The sequence below is a fragment of the Semicossyphus pulcher genome, unplaced genomic scaffold, assembly GCF_022749685.1.
Source record: "Semicossyphus pulcher isolate SPU_LCO1_2020_fin unplaced genomic scaffold, fSemPul1.0.p SCAF_16, whole genome shotgun sequence".
Classification (NCBI taxonomy): Eukaryota; Metazoa; Chordata; class Actinopteri; order Labriformes; family Labridae; genus Semicossyphus; species Semicossyphus pulcher.
In genome coordinates this window covers 21624189-21639946 of record NW_027211670.1, presented here as the reverse complement: position 1 = coordinate 21639946, position 15758 = coordinate 21624189, and the positions used below count along the sequence as shown (strand labels likewise).

The window sequence follows — 15758 nt, the reverse complement described above, 5'->3', positions numbered from 1 at the left end:
TGCTTGTTTTACTTCCTAAGATTGTTGTACAGTGTGTAAATTTGCTTGTACAAAACAGAAAGCAGCTTAAATCTGGCGTGCAGGCAGGCGGTGTGCAGATATTCGCTATCGCTCCATTACCTCCCTATTGATTGAAGGGCTGGATTTGATGTGTTAATCCGCTCTCCCTGGTGAAAGATTCCTGTCTTTTGAGACGCTAAACACACGCACACGCACACACACACACACACACTCTTACGCTGACTGAAAAAAGTAATCAGCTGAGAATTCTACAAGGCTCCTCATTCACCTCGCAGTCTTCTGAAAGCCTTTGATCAAGAAGTGCTTAGGTTTCACATAAACGGTTGGATACCTTTCAGAGACCATGCTAAGCACACAGCTACTTTGGGGATTTAGTCGACTTTAATGCCTGTTTTCAGAGCTTCTCTGTGGTATTTGAGCCAACACGTTAGCTGAGGTGCACGGCGAGTTATGAACTGCCACACAAGTAGATATCGCCGAGGCCGACGAATGCGTGATTTTTATGAAATATCGGCTAAATCCAAAGGCTCCGTCTTTCTTGGGGGGCAACACCCTTAAAGTTGTAGGGGATTCCTTTGTCAGCTCTTCTTTAAAGTATGTGTAAAGTTGTGTAAGTACACGTAGCATCCCAAATGAGACCAATTAATTCTGTAAGATAATCTGTTGCCTGATTTCTATAATCTGAATTTAAGCTGCTTGTAGGTATCACACATTTTAGTCAGTCATCCGCCGGCCAAATTACAGAAAAGGAACACAAGTCGATTATTTAAATGACAGTTAAAACTTTGAAATCCGATTAAATTTCTACTCATCTGCCTTTTTTTCTTCCTTTTGTTTACCTCAAAGCTGTACAGGTGAAACGCTTCGTGACTTAAATAGCGACAAATCCTCCGTCCTCTGACAAACACGCCTCATTTACATTCTCTGTCCCACTTATGTGGCATTTACCGGCTGACGAGACATCATTGTTTGGAAACACTCTGCAACCCTCCAAAGTCCTGAGACACGGCGGGTGAAATGAACCGTTTAGAAATCTTATCAAATAAACATGTTTGTGGAGCGTCTGCATGTACTTGTGTGTTTGTCTCATAAATGTGTGAGACGCTTACGGAATCCCTCTCGGACGTCTGAGCTGACTTTGTTGTTGTTTCTGTCTGAAACTTTTTTCCCTTTGTCTCTGTGCCAGTCGTTTACTTGAACTTATCTTTATAAGGAATTGACGCAGCCAAAGCTAACTGTGATTAGCAGAAGCATGAAGCGTGCTACAATCAAAACAAATGAAATTTTTAGTATAAACACTGTCGAGAGAAGTCGCCTTGAGTGTCCCATTCTCTCCTAACCACTGTACGCCTTAGTGCAAACCTCTTCCTGTTTCTGTTGTTTACATACAGTACTCGACCAAAATAACACAGCAGACTTCCTTTCTCCAAGTGGCACCCCCTGATTTATCGTACCTCCTTTTTCTCTGGTTGGAGGGAATCCCTGCATGTACAGTAAGACAGTGTCAGACTTACCTCCAGGCCAAAAAAAATGCACCACTTCCACGTTTTCCAGTGGCCAGCGCAGTATTGACAAAAAAGCAACGCTCACATGCGAGCCCGGCCGCCTCCATGAATCAAAGCTTAGAGCAGCGAAAGGTTAAAAGCTCCTGGGGCCTGCAGACACATTTTTCAGGGGGGCGGGTAATAGGATCAGGGCTTCCATAACTCCCCAGAACAGCCAATCCTCCCTCGTTTCTGCCCGTTTAGCCTTCAAAGGGAAAGTTTGTGTGTCTGTGACGGCTGGTCAGGGGGTTAAGAGGAAAGTGCATTTTTTTGGTCACAAACTCAATTTCCTTGGTGAGCTGAAGAGGCCATGCTTTAAAACCCGGAGAATAAAGCCTGTTTAATTTGTCCCACATACAGTATCCTCCTGAACCTCTCACTCAGACTGAGTCCTGGTCGAAGAGGCAGCAGCAGAAGAATGTCAAACCAGCTATTTTACCCCCAAGACCTGAACCTTTGTAACTATTTTAATGTCATCCTGTCTTCATGTTGTTATCTTAAAGAGGAAAACTTGTCAGCCAAGGAAATGAGGCCAAACAAATAGACCTATTATTAGCAACTGCAATATGTTCCCATATGTTTATATGACAGCGCTTAACAGTTCCCATGCATGCTGTGTTGTAGCGTACGTGCCCTCATCTGTAATGTAAGGTTAAATGAGTCAGAAAGACAGACAAATACACAAAGACGCAACTGAATAAGTTCTACTTAGGCACTGCACGACCAAGAACAGCAAACATTTGGTGAAATGTTCAGTTAATTTGAAGGTTTATCTCGGGCAAGTGAAGAGTTGAACTTAAGTAAAGGGTGACCTGTCCTGTCTTTAAAGGTGGCTGCACACTGCCCAGACAAACTCCAACTAACACCAACTGTCAGGTCAGTGTGCGCCGATAGTTGGTGTTGGTTGGATGGAGTTGTTCAAGTTTGACATGTCCAGTAAGGTTTAGTGGAGTCATGGATAGTCGGACCAATTTCCTAACAAACCGCAACACTCTGAGAGTGTGTTCCCTTGACAACTAGCCTATACTCGCGTGTGGAACATCAGTACGCACGCCCTATGTCCATGTAAGATAAAGCCTTAATAAGAAAAAGTAGGAAACAAAAGTCTGTCCTGTCAGCTCGTGTCTGGGCAGTGTGGAGCTGGCAGTTGGTTTCCGGAACATTCTAAAGACTGAAACCACCAACTGCCAACTTTAGAATGTTGAGGTGAGTTGTCTGGGCAGTGTTCGAATAAATGTAGATACCATAGTGTTACACCATCCATCTTAAGGCTATATAACTCCTCTGTCGTGGTATAAAGTGCATGTTTTAAAGAGGGGGCTTCATGGAGTTGATATGAACCAATCCATATTTTGAATTAACTGTATAATGTTTTTCTGGTTAGCTTAGCGCTACTTTAGGAAGGACTAATCCACCTGAACCTCTAGAAAAGACCAACTCTCTCCACCATACCACAGCTAACCGTTAGCATAATCACTGTTTCTGTCAGAGAGAGTATTCAAAGTCTTGTTTGAGAGTTAAATTCAGAGTTGTAGTCAAGTGTGTAGCCTAGCTTAGCATTGACGCAACAACTACATCTACCATCACCTCTAAAGCCGATAAATTTACACAGATTTTTGTTCCTGTACGACCCTGATGAAGGCAAAATGTTGATACACTTTTAATGTCTTACAATGGCTCTTTTTTTAACTCAGACCTGCTATTTCTTGGTGCCGCACCGTAGAGCTGTATACCACAAGGTCTAAGAACAGGATGTATTTTATCTGTAGTTATTTTACACATCCCCCCATGAGGCTTTGACACTGTGGTAATCTGTTCTAAAAGTAACACAGCTCACCTACATGGCCTTTGTATCACATACACGCCTCTACAATGTGATCAATTATCACCGTGCCTCTGCGGCTTCATGCCCGAGTTCCTGAACTGCTCGTCTCATGACTGGAGCGAATACATTTTAGCCGTCATCACTTGAGCATGAACGCTGTCCCTGATAATTAAAAGAGCTCCATTGTCATGCAGCAGAGCTGCTGTTCCGATGCGTGCGGAGCTCAGATCGGATGACGATGACAGGGCGAGTGTGGAGCGCAGCCGGGGAGTAGGTGACGAGGGGGCAGGGTCCCTGAGGGTGACCTCGGCTTGGCTTCGCTCACCAGCTGCTGCCTGAAACGGGACACCCGAGCCCCTCTGCTGCCATCCACCTGGATCACTTACCTGACACACATATGCTGCATACACACACAGATACAGATGCAAATGCCAACAGTATCCCTTTCTTACTGCACAGTACAGTCATGCACACAGGGATCATAAATTGCTGTGGAAAGTCAGCGCAGGCTCATCTTTGGGCCTGTGTTATTGGGACTTAGACATCCTAAGCCTCTAGTTTAACTTCCCAATTTTTCTGTTCAGAGCACTCATTCTCACAGCTTACTTTGCCATGTGCTACCGCCAAAACACATGGTGTTTGGCAGCCGCTTCTTTCAGCTGCCAGTGATAAACTTAACCAAGAGGTCATCAGGAATTGAGGTCCATGCTCCTTAGCTTCCCAGTAATGCTGAAGTTCTGTACTTTGACTGGACAACAATGTGTCTAAATAAGTTAAATAGCTGATGCATGGATCTCACTCACTCATGTCACTCATTTCCAGGTAGATTTACTCTTGCAGTTGTAATATCTGTGGTTTCCCAAAAAGTATTTGGAGCCCTAGGATCTACCTTTCCTAATCTCATCACGTCGCCAAATAGAGCAGATTATAGCTCAAGGGATTGGTAAGCATTATGACTCAATAAATACAGCTTAGATACCTAATATCCTAATTGTTGTTCACAGGGACAGAGTGGATAAAAGAGACTTTAAAGCCGATGTTGCTCTGAGATCATTGGCAGCATTTACATGGGAAACAATGGACGTGGCTTCGGTTCTAACTTCTCACTGTCTGAAATTGCAACAACTCTCGCTGGCTTCCCAACAACAATGCAGCTAATTGCCCGCTGGAATTTCACAACCAAACAAATGAGAGTGCCATAAGGGTCGTTGTGGGAAGTGTGTTACTGGTGGTACATTGTTCAACTACTGGCTCAGTGGTGGAGTCGATCGCCCCTCAATTGGAGGCTTGGTGGTTCAGCCTCCAGCTCCTGCAGTCTACTTGTTGAAGTGTGCTTGGGTAAGACACTGAACCCCAAATTGCTACTGAAGGCCAATGACGTGTCAATGGTTATCTAGATCCTGATTGAAGCATGCTGAGAAAAAGAGCCCAATGTTAAGAAAAGTCCAAAGGTAATTGGTTTCTGCTGCCCTTAAAGGCCAGGCGGCATTATGGGCAGCGGTACTTCACCCTCACACAAACCTTACCGCAGTCAAAGTGTGGCGAAATACTCGGACAGCTCGTGTAAGCTAGCTGATTACAAATCCATCGCTTGATTACAAATGAACCTTTATGGCAACACACTCCTTTGGAAAAAAGGTAACAAACTGCCATACCTGTCATATTTAGAAGGGTGAGGGCCTCATACTTCACACAATGAGCCTCTCATTTGTCAGAGCGAGACAAACCTTAGCTAAACGGCTTAATGAGGGAGTGGAGAAACCCCCCAAGTTGGGTGGAGTGACAGAATGGAGAGTGACGTTTGATAAACACACAGTTTTAGATGCCATAGGCTGCTTAGCATTAACAATCCTGCTCCCAAAACAGGTTGAAAAGCGACGGACTGAATCTAATTCAGCTGACCAAAAGGGAGAAATCCACCACTGAAGACCAACAGCTCAGATTTCCCATCTATCTTTGCACCACTCCCAAGCGTGCCCTGACCTGCTCCACCAAAGTATACAGTCTGAGAGGTAATATTGAATCAGTCTGTAACACCTCATAAGACTCTCCTCCAGGCTACTTCATCACGTCGGCACACTTTTCCTCCACCGCTACAGCCTTGGGTGATAAATAATTACTCGTCGGAGCCGGGACTTTTCTTCTGTGGTGTTTGCATGCTGTCCCTTCGCTCAGCACTGTGGCACTTCGACAGCGTCAATTATTAACACGCTGCTTTTTGCCTCGGTGTGTACTCTCAGTGTGTGTTTGGAACTTACCGTTGTTTCCAGGGCTCAAAGTAAACCGAGGCGTAACAGGGGTTGGTGAGTTTTTCAGTTATAATGCAGACTCGGTGTGTGTTTGAGGACCTCTGAGCGTGATGGGCCAATGTCTGTAATGAGTGGGAGGTAAACAAGGGCGGGTTGTCATTTATTCATAAGGCAAACAGAGATGTGCAGAGAATGGGAATACGCATGTGATGACTTATTTAGAGCTATTTGTTTCAGGCCACACGCTAATTTAAAACAACCAGTACTCTTTTACCAACTCTGTCCTTCCATGTCTCCGGCTATACTCTTCATTTCTATTCATTCAGAACAACAAACAACGCCATTTGTACACTCTCACCCTTGTGACAAAATGTATATGCTAACGTACACACTATAAAGACAGGAATATATATATATATATACTATATATTACATACTATATACTACCCACTATATACTGCATACTGCGTTCGGCAGTAGTGTGTAGTATGGAGGAGCTGTTCAAATTCATTTTGCAGTATGCTACGCCAGGCGGAACTAAACAATAACCGCCGCTTCTTTAGCTATAGCGCCCCTTTCTGCTCTTCTGCTGCTGTCCGTCATTTCAACTGCCGCTGTGACGTTCCAGCGCTTTGCATTGTGGGATACAATAGGCGTGGTAGACTGGTCCGATGCATACTGGAGATTTTCTCAGAATCAGTACGACATCCTGGTATTTTTGTCATACTGCACATTTTGTTTTTGTTTGCATACTGCATGCTACATTTTGGCCTAATCAGTACGTGCTGCTAGTATAGTATGGCATTCAGAACACGGCACAGAGTCCAGCCTGCGATCAGTTTGTCGAGGGCTGTGGCCTCTGTACATGGGCCGCCTGCTCTACAAACTGAGCTAAACCAGCACCCCATTATAGACCATTTTAATATGGTCGCCATAGTTCACTGCAACCTAAGGTAATGTCTCAATGCCAAGGTAAAAGGGCTCAGAATAACAGCCCAAAAGAGAAAGACAGAAAAGGAATAGATATTTCTGATAATGCGTTATCTTGTGTATATTGCATGTTTAGATTTTTGAGCTTTAGAGAGAGCAAAGCTTGCTGTTTCCCCACTTTTTTAGCTGGTATGAAAAGGTAAGCTAATTAGCCGTAGCTTTATATTCAGCGTGCAGAAATGACTGGACAGGACAAATAAAGAAGGTAGCTGCCAAAACGGCAAACTTTTCCTTCAACTACTGAGCTTCAAACTTGTTGATTGATGGAATTTCAAACTTAAGACAGAGCTAGCCAATTACTCCAATATCTAAGCTAATCGCCTCCTGCCTCTAGCTTCAGCCTTATCGCACAGATAAAAGGTAGGTGTCAATCTTCTCATCGGACTTTCGACAAGAACAGGAAACATTCTTCAATTTTGTTTAACTGTTCCTTTTCATTTTATGGTGGAAAACAGAGAAAAGAAAATCTGATACTCGGGCCATTATAGTCCAGTTTATTTAGAAGTAATCCCTGACATATTTGGGATTCAGAATACCAGAATGGGTGCTTTGTTGCTGTGTGCACCTATTCTCTATGAGCGACACACTTAAACCCATGCAAACGTACCCTGTGATTGTGTGACTAAAAGGTTCCAGCGCTGAGTGGCAGGGCGTCTTCTCACAGGGCAAACTTCTCCTCCCTCGAGGACGCTTTTGTGCTCTTACCCTCAGACGATCTGGCCGTCTTGTTTAGACTTCTGTCACCCTGCTTTTCATCCACGAGGAGGAAAATTTGAGCTTAGCATGAACCCATCTTTAATCATGTGTCAGGATCAATTATCGCCCTTTGAAAAGCAGCAGCTCGTTTTTTGAAGGAGCAGAGATGCGTGAAAACTTCGAAGTCAAAACACACATGTCTGGAAAGAGTCCCGCTCCCAGACGATCTTAATTGCTAATTTAGTGTGTTGTCTGCCGTTCTCCGGGCACAGAAGTGACAGTTCAAAGAGCGGTGCCTGGGTTTTTACTGTTTTTACTAGCATGCAAACCATTGGCGGAATGCCTTTTCATCACGAACAAACAATTGCTCATTTTCTAGAGAATGTCTTTAAAGTTTAAACCAACATTTCTGCTGCAACATGGCTTAACATGTCATTGTGTGCGGTTATTGCATGCCACACTGAGGAAAGTCTACAGTGTGGTTAAAAATAATATATATTCTTATAATTCCTCCGCGCTGAGAATATTAAAGTTCCTATTTCCCATATTGTTCAGTAGAACCCATGCTTTTGTTTACAGCTATAATGTGAAGTGTAAATGCATATATGTTTAACAGCCTGGAGACATGAAACACAGGTATCGTGTTTACATCTAGCCATCAGATAACACTCAAAGGCTGCTTTGAAGATCTCTCTTTCAGATACGGAGCCCATGACAGATAAAGCAAACTTGAAATTGAAAGTGCGACTCAGCCACCCCCCTCGGCTGTTTTGATTTAGGCTGAGTGCGGAGCGTGCCTGGCGGAGATATTTGCTCAGACTTGGCCAAGGATTAAGGGCTTCTCTTCTGGGATCCAGAGAAAACAGAGGTCTGATCCCCTCCATGTCGCTCCGCGGGGCACAAGTGGGTGGCGACTGTGCTCGTGTGTGGATCCCAGTGGGTCACGTGTGTGTTAAAAGGGACTTCGTATGTATATAACAGAGCCGTGTCTACATGTATGTATCAAAGTGTGTGCACAGACGATTCTGAGTGTGCGCGAGCGCTCTCGCTGCTGCCTCCCTCTTCAAAGCGATCTCTCTGATCCCTTTACTTCATCATTTTACACTGCCTATATGATGCTGAGGGCACTTCACATGCAACAACACACACACACACACTCTGAACCTTGTTTTTCTAAAGCGCTGCGGTTGTTATCGTGCAGCCCACCCATCCCTCGCCGCGCTTCTGTAACGTCCGTGTGTGCAAAAACAGGCTCAGCGTTGCGTGTATAGAGAGGGGGGTCTGGATGAGTGGAGGTTTTTGTAGCTTAGTTAGATTTAGAGTGGGGGTGGTGCAAGTTAATTGTGCGCAGGTGACTTCACACAGGTGCTCTTGCATCTATGCACACCGCCATGTTGATGGAGTGAGTCAAAGAAGGGCAAATATAAGAAGAAAGAAAAAGCGGATCAAAGAGATTTGCGAGGGTACCAGAAATGCCCGTCTTTCTGCAGCGGCTCGCCCCACCCTCTCAAAAAGAAACACCACGTGCGGTCAGCTGCTTTTCAATAGACAGACTCGAAGCTCTCCGCAGGTTCGTGCCATTGATATTGAGCTGAATTCTCTCTGACAGGGGTGGTCTGTGCGCCGTCCCGCAGCAGATGTTGCCGTTCCATTTTCTCTTTTATAGTTAGCTGCCCCTCAGAGAATCGAGCGGGAGGATGAAAAACTGTCTCTGTTTATTACTGTGAGGAAACCGGCGCTGACGAGACCCCGCTGACCCACTCAGGAAGGAAAAACAAGCAAATGGAACGAGTCAACAAATGGACATCAGCCGCCCCTTCTCTCAGCGCGCTGCGCAGGTTGTTGAAGTCACAACATCAGCTCAGCAGGCTGACGATCGGCACGAATGAGCTTCAGACACTGCGAGACTTTCAACAGGTTTCCTCCACTCATCGCAGTGCATCTGCTAAGTGCCTGTCAGGGCAATTTTTCAAATCAGTCAGCAGGCTGCAGGCGGGAGGAAAACGCCAGGAGATTCCTCCGGCAAAGGAAAACATAGAGGTGCAGTAGAGGAGGAAGAAGAGATGGAGATGAGAGAGAAAATAGACAAGTGTATACGGGGAGTAGAGGCAGAATAAGATCAACAGAAAGACTGACAGCTTGTCCCTTCAGGCACAAGCTGTGATAGATTTACTGTAAACAGAATAACATTAGGATTTCAGTTCCTCTGTACAGTGACAGATACATGTTGGCTGTTTCAGGCTTTCAGCTTTACTATAAAACTGTCATCAGGAGGAAGTCAAGTGTTATTCCTCGGTAGCATCAGTCCGGCCTAAACAGTGCTCGTTTGTCAGATCAATCATCAACATATGTATTTTTCAGCTGCACTTAAATTCTCAAGAAGCTTTCCACATATTATGTAAAGTTGGTTTTGCAGACAACCCAGTGTTGGAGCTCGCCCATCTAATGATTTGTAGGCTAATATAATCAATGGTGAAACACACAGGGAGCCAGAGAGAGGAGGCCACTGCGGGGGAAGCACCCATCTGGCTCTTGGACGATGGGTTGAATTTCTGCCACATCTCGAACTTTGTTTTGATTTTGTCTGAGTTGCATTTAATGTAATTTCCTAAATGACGATGCCAACTGTGGTGAGCGTTTTAAAAATATTATTGGAGTAGTTTTTCACGTATTGCGCCTGACTGAGGACTGTTAGGCTGTATAGTTAAAACAACTGACTGAAAACTCAAATTTCTTGTTTTCTTCTTGCTTTTCATCCACAGTGTAGTTGCACCTCATCAATGTTATTTTCCCTTTTCCCCTTCTGTTGTCTTCCCAGCTCCTCCCAGGTGATTGCGGTTCACCTGGTCTTAGATGCTTAAAAACCCCAGTCATGACATCAGAGGACGGAAGCTTCTTGAGTGGTGGTTTCTGTAGTTCTGCCTCTCAGCAGGGATTTTGGGTTGTTGTGTTTTGTTGATTTTGTTGGTCTCCAGTTTATGATTCTGTTGTTTGTACTTTAATAAATCCTGTGTACTAGAGTGTTTTAAGGTGTACATGTTTGTTTTTAGGTCAGATTGTGAATAGTTGTTAGCCCCGTAGGGCCGCCTTAGGGTGGGGCGTAACAGTTTCGAGCAAACCTCCATCTTACTTTAATTAAGCTTAATTTTATTTTCAATGTCAAAAGCTTCAAGAAAGTTCCAGTAAAACATATGGTAAAGGTAAGGCCAAAATATTAGATATTTAATAACCAACCTTAAAGTTATAATCTCGAAGATTTTCATGTAAATAAATGTCTGTTAAGTCTCTATCTAGCATCACAGACTGGGTGTCTGTGGCGACTTTTGCAGAAATCCCAAGCGGCGCCCAGTTAGTGACGTGTTTTCCATCAGCCAGCAGTGGTTTGTCTGCCAGAGAGGGCAGGCGGAGCTAAGCGGCTGCTTTTCAGGTCTCTGCAAGTGTTGCGAGTAAACAGTAATCTACTATGGCTGAACAAACAAAGAAAAGATGGATGACTACAGATACAACTTCAACAAGAAGTGAAAATCCAAAGAAAAAGAAACAAACTCGACGCTCAGATGAAGCAAACAGTCTGAAAAGGAAAGCGACCGACAGCCAGGAAAATCAAGAGTCACAACCGGAGCCAACCGTGGACGTCACACATGCAGCACTGTCTGGATATCTGGGAAGTGTGCTCCCGCAATTACCGTTTCGCCATAGGTGCCGCCAAAGAGAATGAAACTGAGATCTTCGAGATTACAACTTAAAGACGTAAAATATCTGAATATTTGTCATGATTCTTTAGTGTACAGTAGCATTGTTCTATGTTGCTCATAATCTTTCATGTTTCCTTAACGTTAAATCAAACATATAATCTCAAAGGAACTGATTTCGAAAGCCAACAGCCTCTGAAGTTCTCCTCCAACTTTCCTGACATTTTCACCTAAAAAGCTCGTACCTTTTTTTTTTAAAGCTCGAGTCTCAATGCTGCCAAGGAGCTGCCAGGAGACCCAGAATACGGCTTTCAGACTGCAAGCGTCTTTTAAAATCCTCAATACCTCCTTTGGCGCGCTGCCCTGGAGGCTGGACGGAGATAAGCAGAGACAATATGCAAAAGGTGTAACAGTGGAGATAGGGAAGGAGCAAGGGAGCGCTGTTATGATTGTGTGGGAAGCTGAGCTTGTTAGATGCTGTAGCAGGACTGTAATAACTAAAATATTCTCTCCCTAACATTGTGGTTTCTTATTACTCTGTCCGCATGTGTTTTTTTTTAAGGTGGAATCATAGCAATAAAAAATAGAAATAAACGTATAAAGGCGAGTGTAATAAAATATTTACATATAACATCTTTTATTCAAGGAGTGCCTTAAAAATCCCAACAACTTTCAGAAAACAGTCAGAACAGCACAATTAGATTGGTAACAGTATCCCCGAACAACAAAACTCTACAGTATATCAGGTTCCTCTCTGATGCTCACACAAAAACACGCTGCTGATTTGTGTCTTTTGAGGCACATCTGCTTTCAGAAAGTGGCTCACAATACAAGCAGACACAAATTAGGAACACAACTCAGCCGTTGTTCTCATGCTCTCCTTTAAAAAGACTTACACACACACACACGCACGCACGTCGCCTCGAGGCAAGGAAGGCCAGTGACATCAAGTGTATTCAATTCACAAGGAGGCATGTTGAGGAAACTTGAGTCACAGTTTTGGGAAGGCCCTTTGGAGGTCTCGTTCCCTCCACCAGAGTCGCTGTTGCTTGAATAACAGTGAGTGCTATCTTTGCCTGTAACTTCATTATCTGAAGGTGGGAAACAACCCTTAAAAAAAAAAACACTCTTACACGTATAGAAAGGACATGTTAGAATGAAAGACCTGAAATTAAAATGAGGATAACATGTTTTTAGTGTTCAGTATAAAAGAAACTCTAAAGGCATGGGGAGCATAATAATAAAACTGGAGTTATTCAAAATACATACATACTGCTTGTGTACTTCTTGAATAAATACATTTCAAAAATACATATATTTTTATATTTTCATATTACTTTTTTTAGAAAAAAAAAAGTTAGAATTTGAAAGCAGCTATGTATGTTTAAAATATGGCATTATCAAAAGCCCCTCGACACAATGTGGATTCACCCATCTTCTTAAAGAAGCACTGCATACGACATTTCTGTGTCAAGGACTTTTAACTGAAAGAAAATATAACAGATAGTGCAGGGAGATATAATGCAAATCCTTCAATAACTCAATATGTTTTTAGAAGAAAAAATATCTCCATGATTGTGGATTAGAGGCAGCAATGCGGATGGGAAATGTAACAGTGAAATATTGCATATCTAGGAGGGGGGATTGGGCCTCTTTCTCTCCTGTTACAGCCACATATTGCTTATAGGTTTAGTGCTGAGGACGGAGTAATAGCAACACTGTGCGAGAAGAGAATGTTCGATTCTTAAAATAAAGTAATGACATTTTGAGAAAAAGTTGTAATATTTCAAGAATTAAATGGACGGGTGGATATTTTGGGTGTTGATATTTTGAGAATAACCAAATACATACGTAAAATTTTGTTAATACTCAAAATTTAAATACAAAAACAAGACATATGCAAATAAAAAAGTGTTTTGTTGATAAATAATATGATGTGTAAATTTATGTGAAAACAGAACAATAAAGTTCTGATTTTAAAAAAGTGAATTTTTGGACAATATAACAACCAAAATGTTACAATTAGACCAGATTATAAGTGCATATTTAATATCGTCGGATTCTCCATAACAACCATTTCTGCTGCAAAAAAAGGATGTGAATTTAAAACTTGGTATAGGTTACTAAGAAAATGTTTTTGAAAAATGTTTAACTCAATTCTATTTCAATTCTAACTTCAATGTTAGACTTCGAAATACTTTACTTTAAGAATCAAACATTCCCCCCCAGAGGACTCCTAATACTCCGTTGCAGTATTTCTTACGGTCCTCAGTGTTACAGACCAAAACCCATTCAGTCGTCCCAGCCAAAGAAACGCCCTGTCATCTGGTAGAACTTCATGTTGAAGGGTCGGTAGAAGTCCCGTAGCCTCTGCACCACCTCAGGGTCAATGTTCGGGTGGGTCCGCCCTTTGGTTTTGCCCAGGCAGTGGGGCTTGCTGCTGCCCTCCGCCTTCTTGAGGCACGGGAAACCCTTGGTCTGGTTGAAGTAAAAGTGTTTGTCTGTGATGATCCTCTTGAGCCCCAGGAAGTCCTGCACGCGGCCCAGCTCTCCGGCCGGGTCGCTGATCAGACGCTCGCCGCTCACAAACAGGATCTGGTCCATGGGGAAGTACTGCAGCCAGTTGTCCAGGTGCTTGGCGTAGATGCCAATCTGGATGGCGCTCCACGAGGTGTCGATAAGCCCCGTAGTCCTGTTTTTGAAGGTGAGGCTCTCGAAAGAGGGAATGTCTGGCTTCTTGGACAGAGTCTGTGTGTAGTCCGAGATAGCCCTGGTGACCGGGTCCCTCACCACCACGATCAGCTTGGTGTCCCGTGACATGGCGGAGATCCTGGCTGGAGCCTCTCTGGTCACAAAGTAGCTGGGAGTTTTCTCCATGGTGATCTGGCCCTCCAGGGTTTTAGGCATCAGATCCCTGGGAAGAGAAAAATATAAAAAGGAGGGAAAAAAGAAGTGAGATATTTGTTTGACCTGCACTTCGGACTGCATCACACTGAGAGGCTGTCACAGTTGTACAACCGCTCTTGTTACAATAAACATTAGAAGCAGAGGAACTTTTGCAATGTCAGCAAAGACTTTCAATCCAGTCAATTAAGAAAAACACTGGAAACTTTTTTTCTACTTTATTTATTTGATCTCTATCAGGTGTCTTTGACTCCAAGCTCAATTAGCTTCCAAGAGGCGTGACCAAATGTTGATTTCCAGTGTTGACGCAGCACTGAGCACTCAGGATGTAAAGACATTCTTCAGCTGATAGTATGCAGATGCTACCTCCCTTGTTGCGTGATTCTTAATGTAGCCTGAGGGCTTATGAAATCGAGAAGGGGACTCTCCTGGGTCCACTTGAAGGGGGTATTCTTCAGTGTCATATGGCGCAAAAAGAATAATCTCTATACCCATACTAAGGTAGTGCTGGTTATAAAATATTGATATTTGAGCCTCTCGGCATAATTGATCACCTTCTTGTCTTTCACTTTTCCAGGAAATGGTGGAGGAACATCAGAAAAAGATTTTGACTTTGCACTTTCTCCTAACAGAAGTTTTTGTGGTATAACATTGTATTTATTTTAAACTGGAATTAGGGAATTGCTCTGTTGGAAGGGCGTCTATAAACAGTTCCACTTGAGCAGCCTGAACACACAGAGTAACTTGAGCCATCGATTGGTATTCTAAATATTGTCACGTCCATGAAATTCAATTGTAGAGATGAAAGAATACTCATAAGTCCCATCTAAAGGGTATGCCTAGTTAAAGCAAAATTCAACTAAGCATAACTTGGGCATCATCGCTTTTTGGCGAAACTTCCTCATGTGTGGTTAAGTCCTTTCCACCAAAAAAGGGATAGGAAACAAGCTAATCCATTCGGCCACACCACCCCTCCTCTCCCGCTCCTCTTCTTCTGCTTTCCTTCTGCCCAGCTGCCTTCAGGACAGTGACCTTAAGCAAAGCGGGTAAAAAGCAGCCCATGAATGATTAAAATGCCTTCCCTCTGCCATTTAGAGCCTCTGCAGAATACAGCTTTAAAATTCACCAAAGTACAGAATGCAGGCGTCAATTATTCATCTGCTTGGCTGGTGCTGCTTAAAGCGAGGACCGGCGCTGACAAAGTGGCCCGGGCTGCTCCCAGGGTAGATTCAGCTTGCCGCCCGTGACAGAACTACTGAGACACTAAAGAAAAGAGGTCCTCTGAAATCCTGAGGACTGAAGAGTACTCACGGCTTCAATCTGTTGTTTTTCTAAGACCCTGCAAGCACTACCATGGCTGATCAAAGTACCTAACGCCGAGTGTCTTTTTCTGATGTGATGGGCATCGTTTTTCTGCCTGGCAGAGAGGCTGGTAAACAATCATGCTCCGTTTAACTTACACAGGATGAAATGAGACAGAGGGCATTGAGAGCCTTGTCTAGGACAAGCTTTACACAAAGAGGGTGTGTTTGAGCTGCCATGATGATTCCCCCAACAAGTCATCTGAATTAAAAGAACAAAATGCATTTGTAACCGCCCTAAAGTTTTACCTATCTAACACCACTAAGTTCTTCTAGGTTTACTCATAAAAATGACCAAACCACTGATGACTGTGGGTAGAAATGTCAAGGGACCAGTCTTCCCCGAATGACGACCTTCACCTTCTGCAAACATGGCCTTAATCACTTGAATGTAAATGTGTAGTTTTTGGACATTTGCTTGTACAATTTATGCTGCAGTTTTTCTTGGAAGGAGAGCACCTTCTGTGTTTCACAGT

The 15758-nt window shown here is 43.5% G+C and overlaps 1 protein-coding gene across 1 annotated transcript in view; it reads right to left on the bottom strand.

Annotated features, from left to right (window-relative positions):
- Window positions 1–13148: 13148 nt before the first annotated feature.
- The window catches only part of LOC138593526 (heparan sulfate glucosamine 3-O-sulfotransferase 3A1-like), a 38025-nt gene continuing 35415 nt past the window's right edge, over window positions 13149–15758 (bottom strand). Inside the window, exon 2 of the mRNA XM_069664581.1 lies at window positions 13149–13931. Within this exon, the coding sequence (XP_069520682.1) occupies window positions 13310–13931 (622 nt within the window). The 3' untranslated portion in view covers window positions 13149–13309. The remainder of the gene's footprint in view (window positions 13932–15758) is intronic.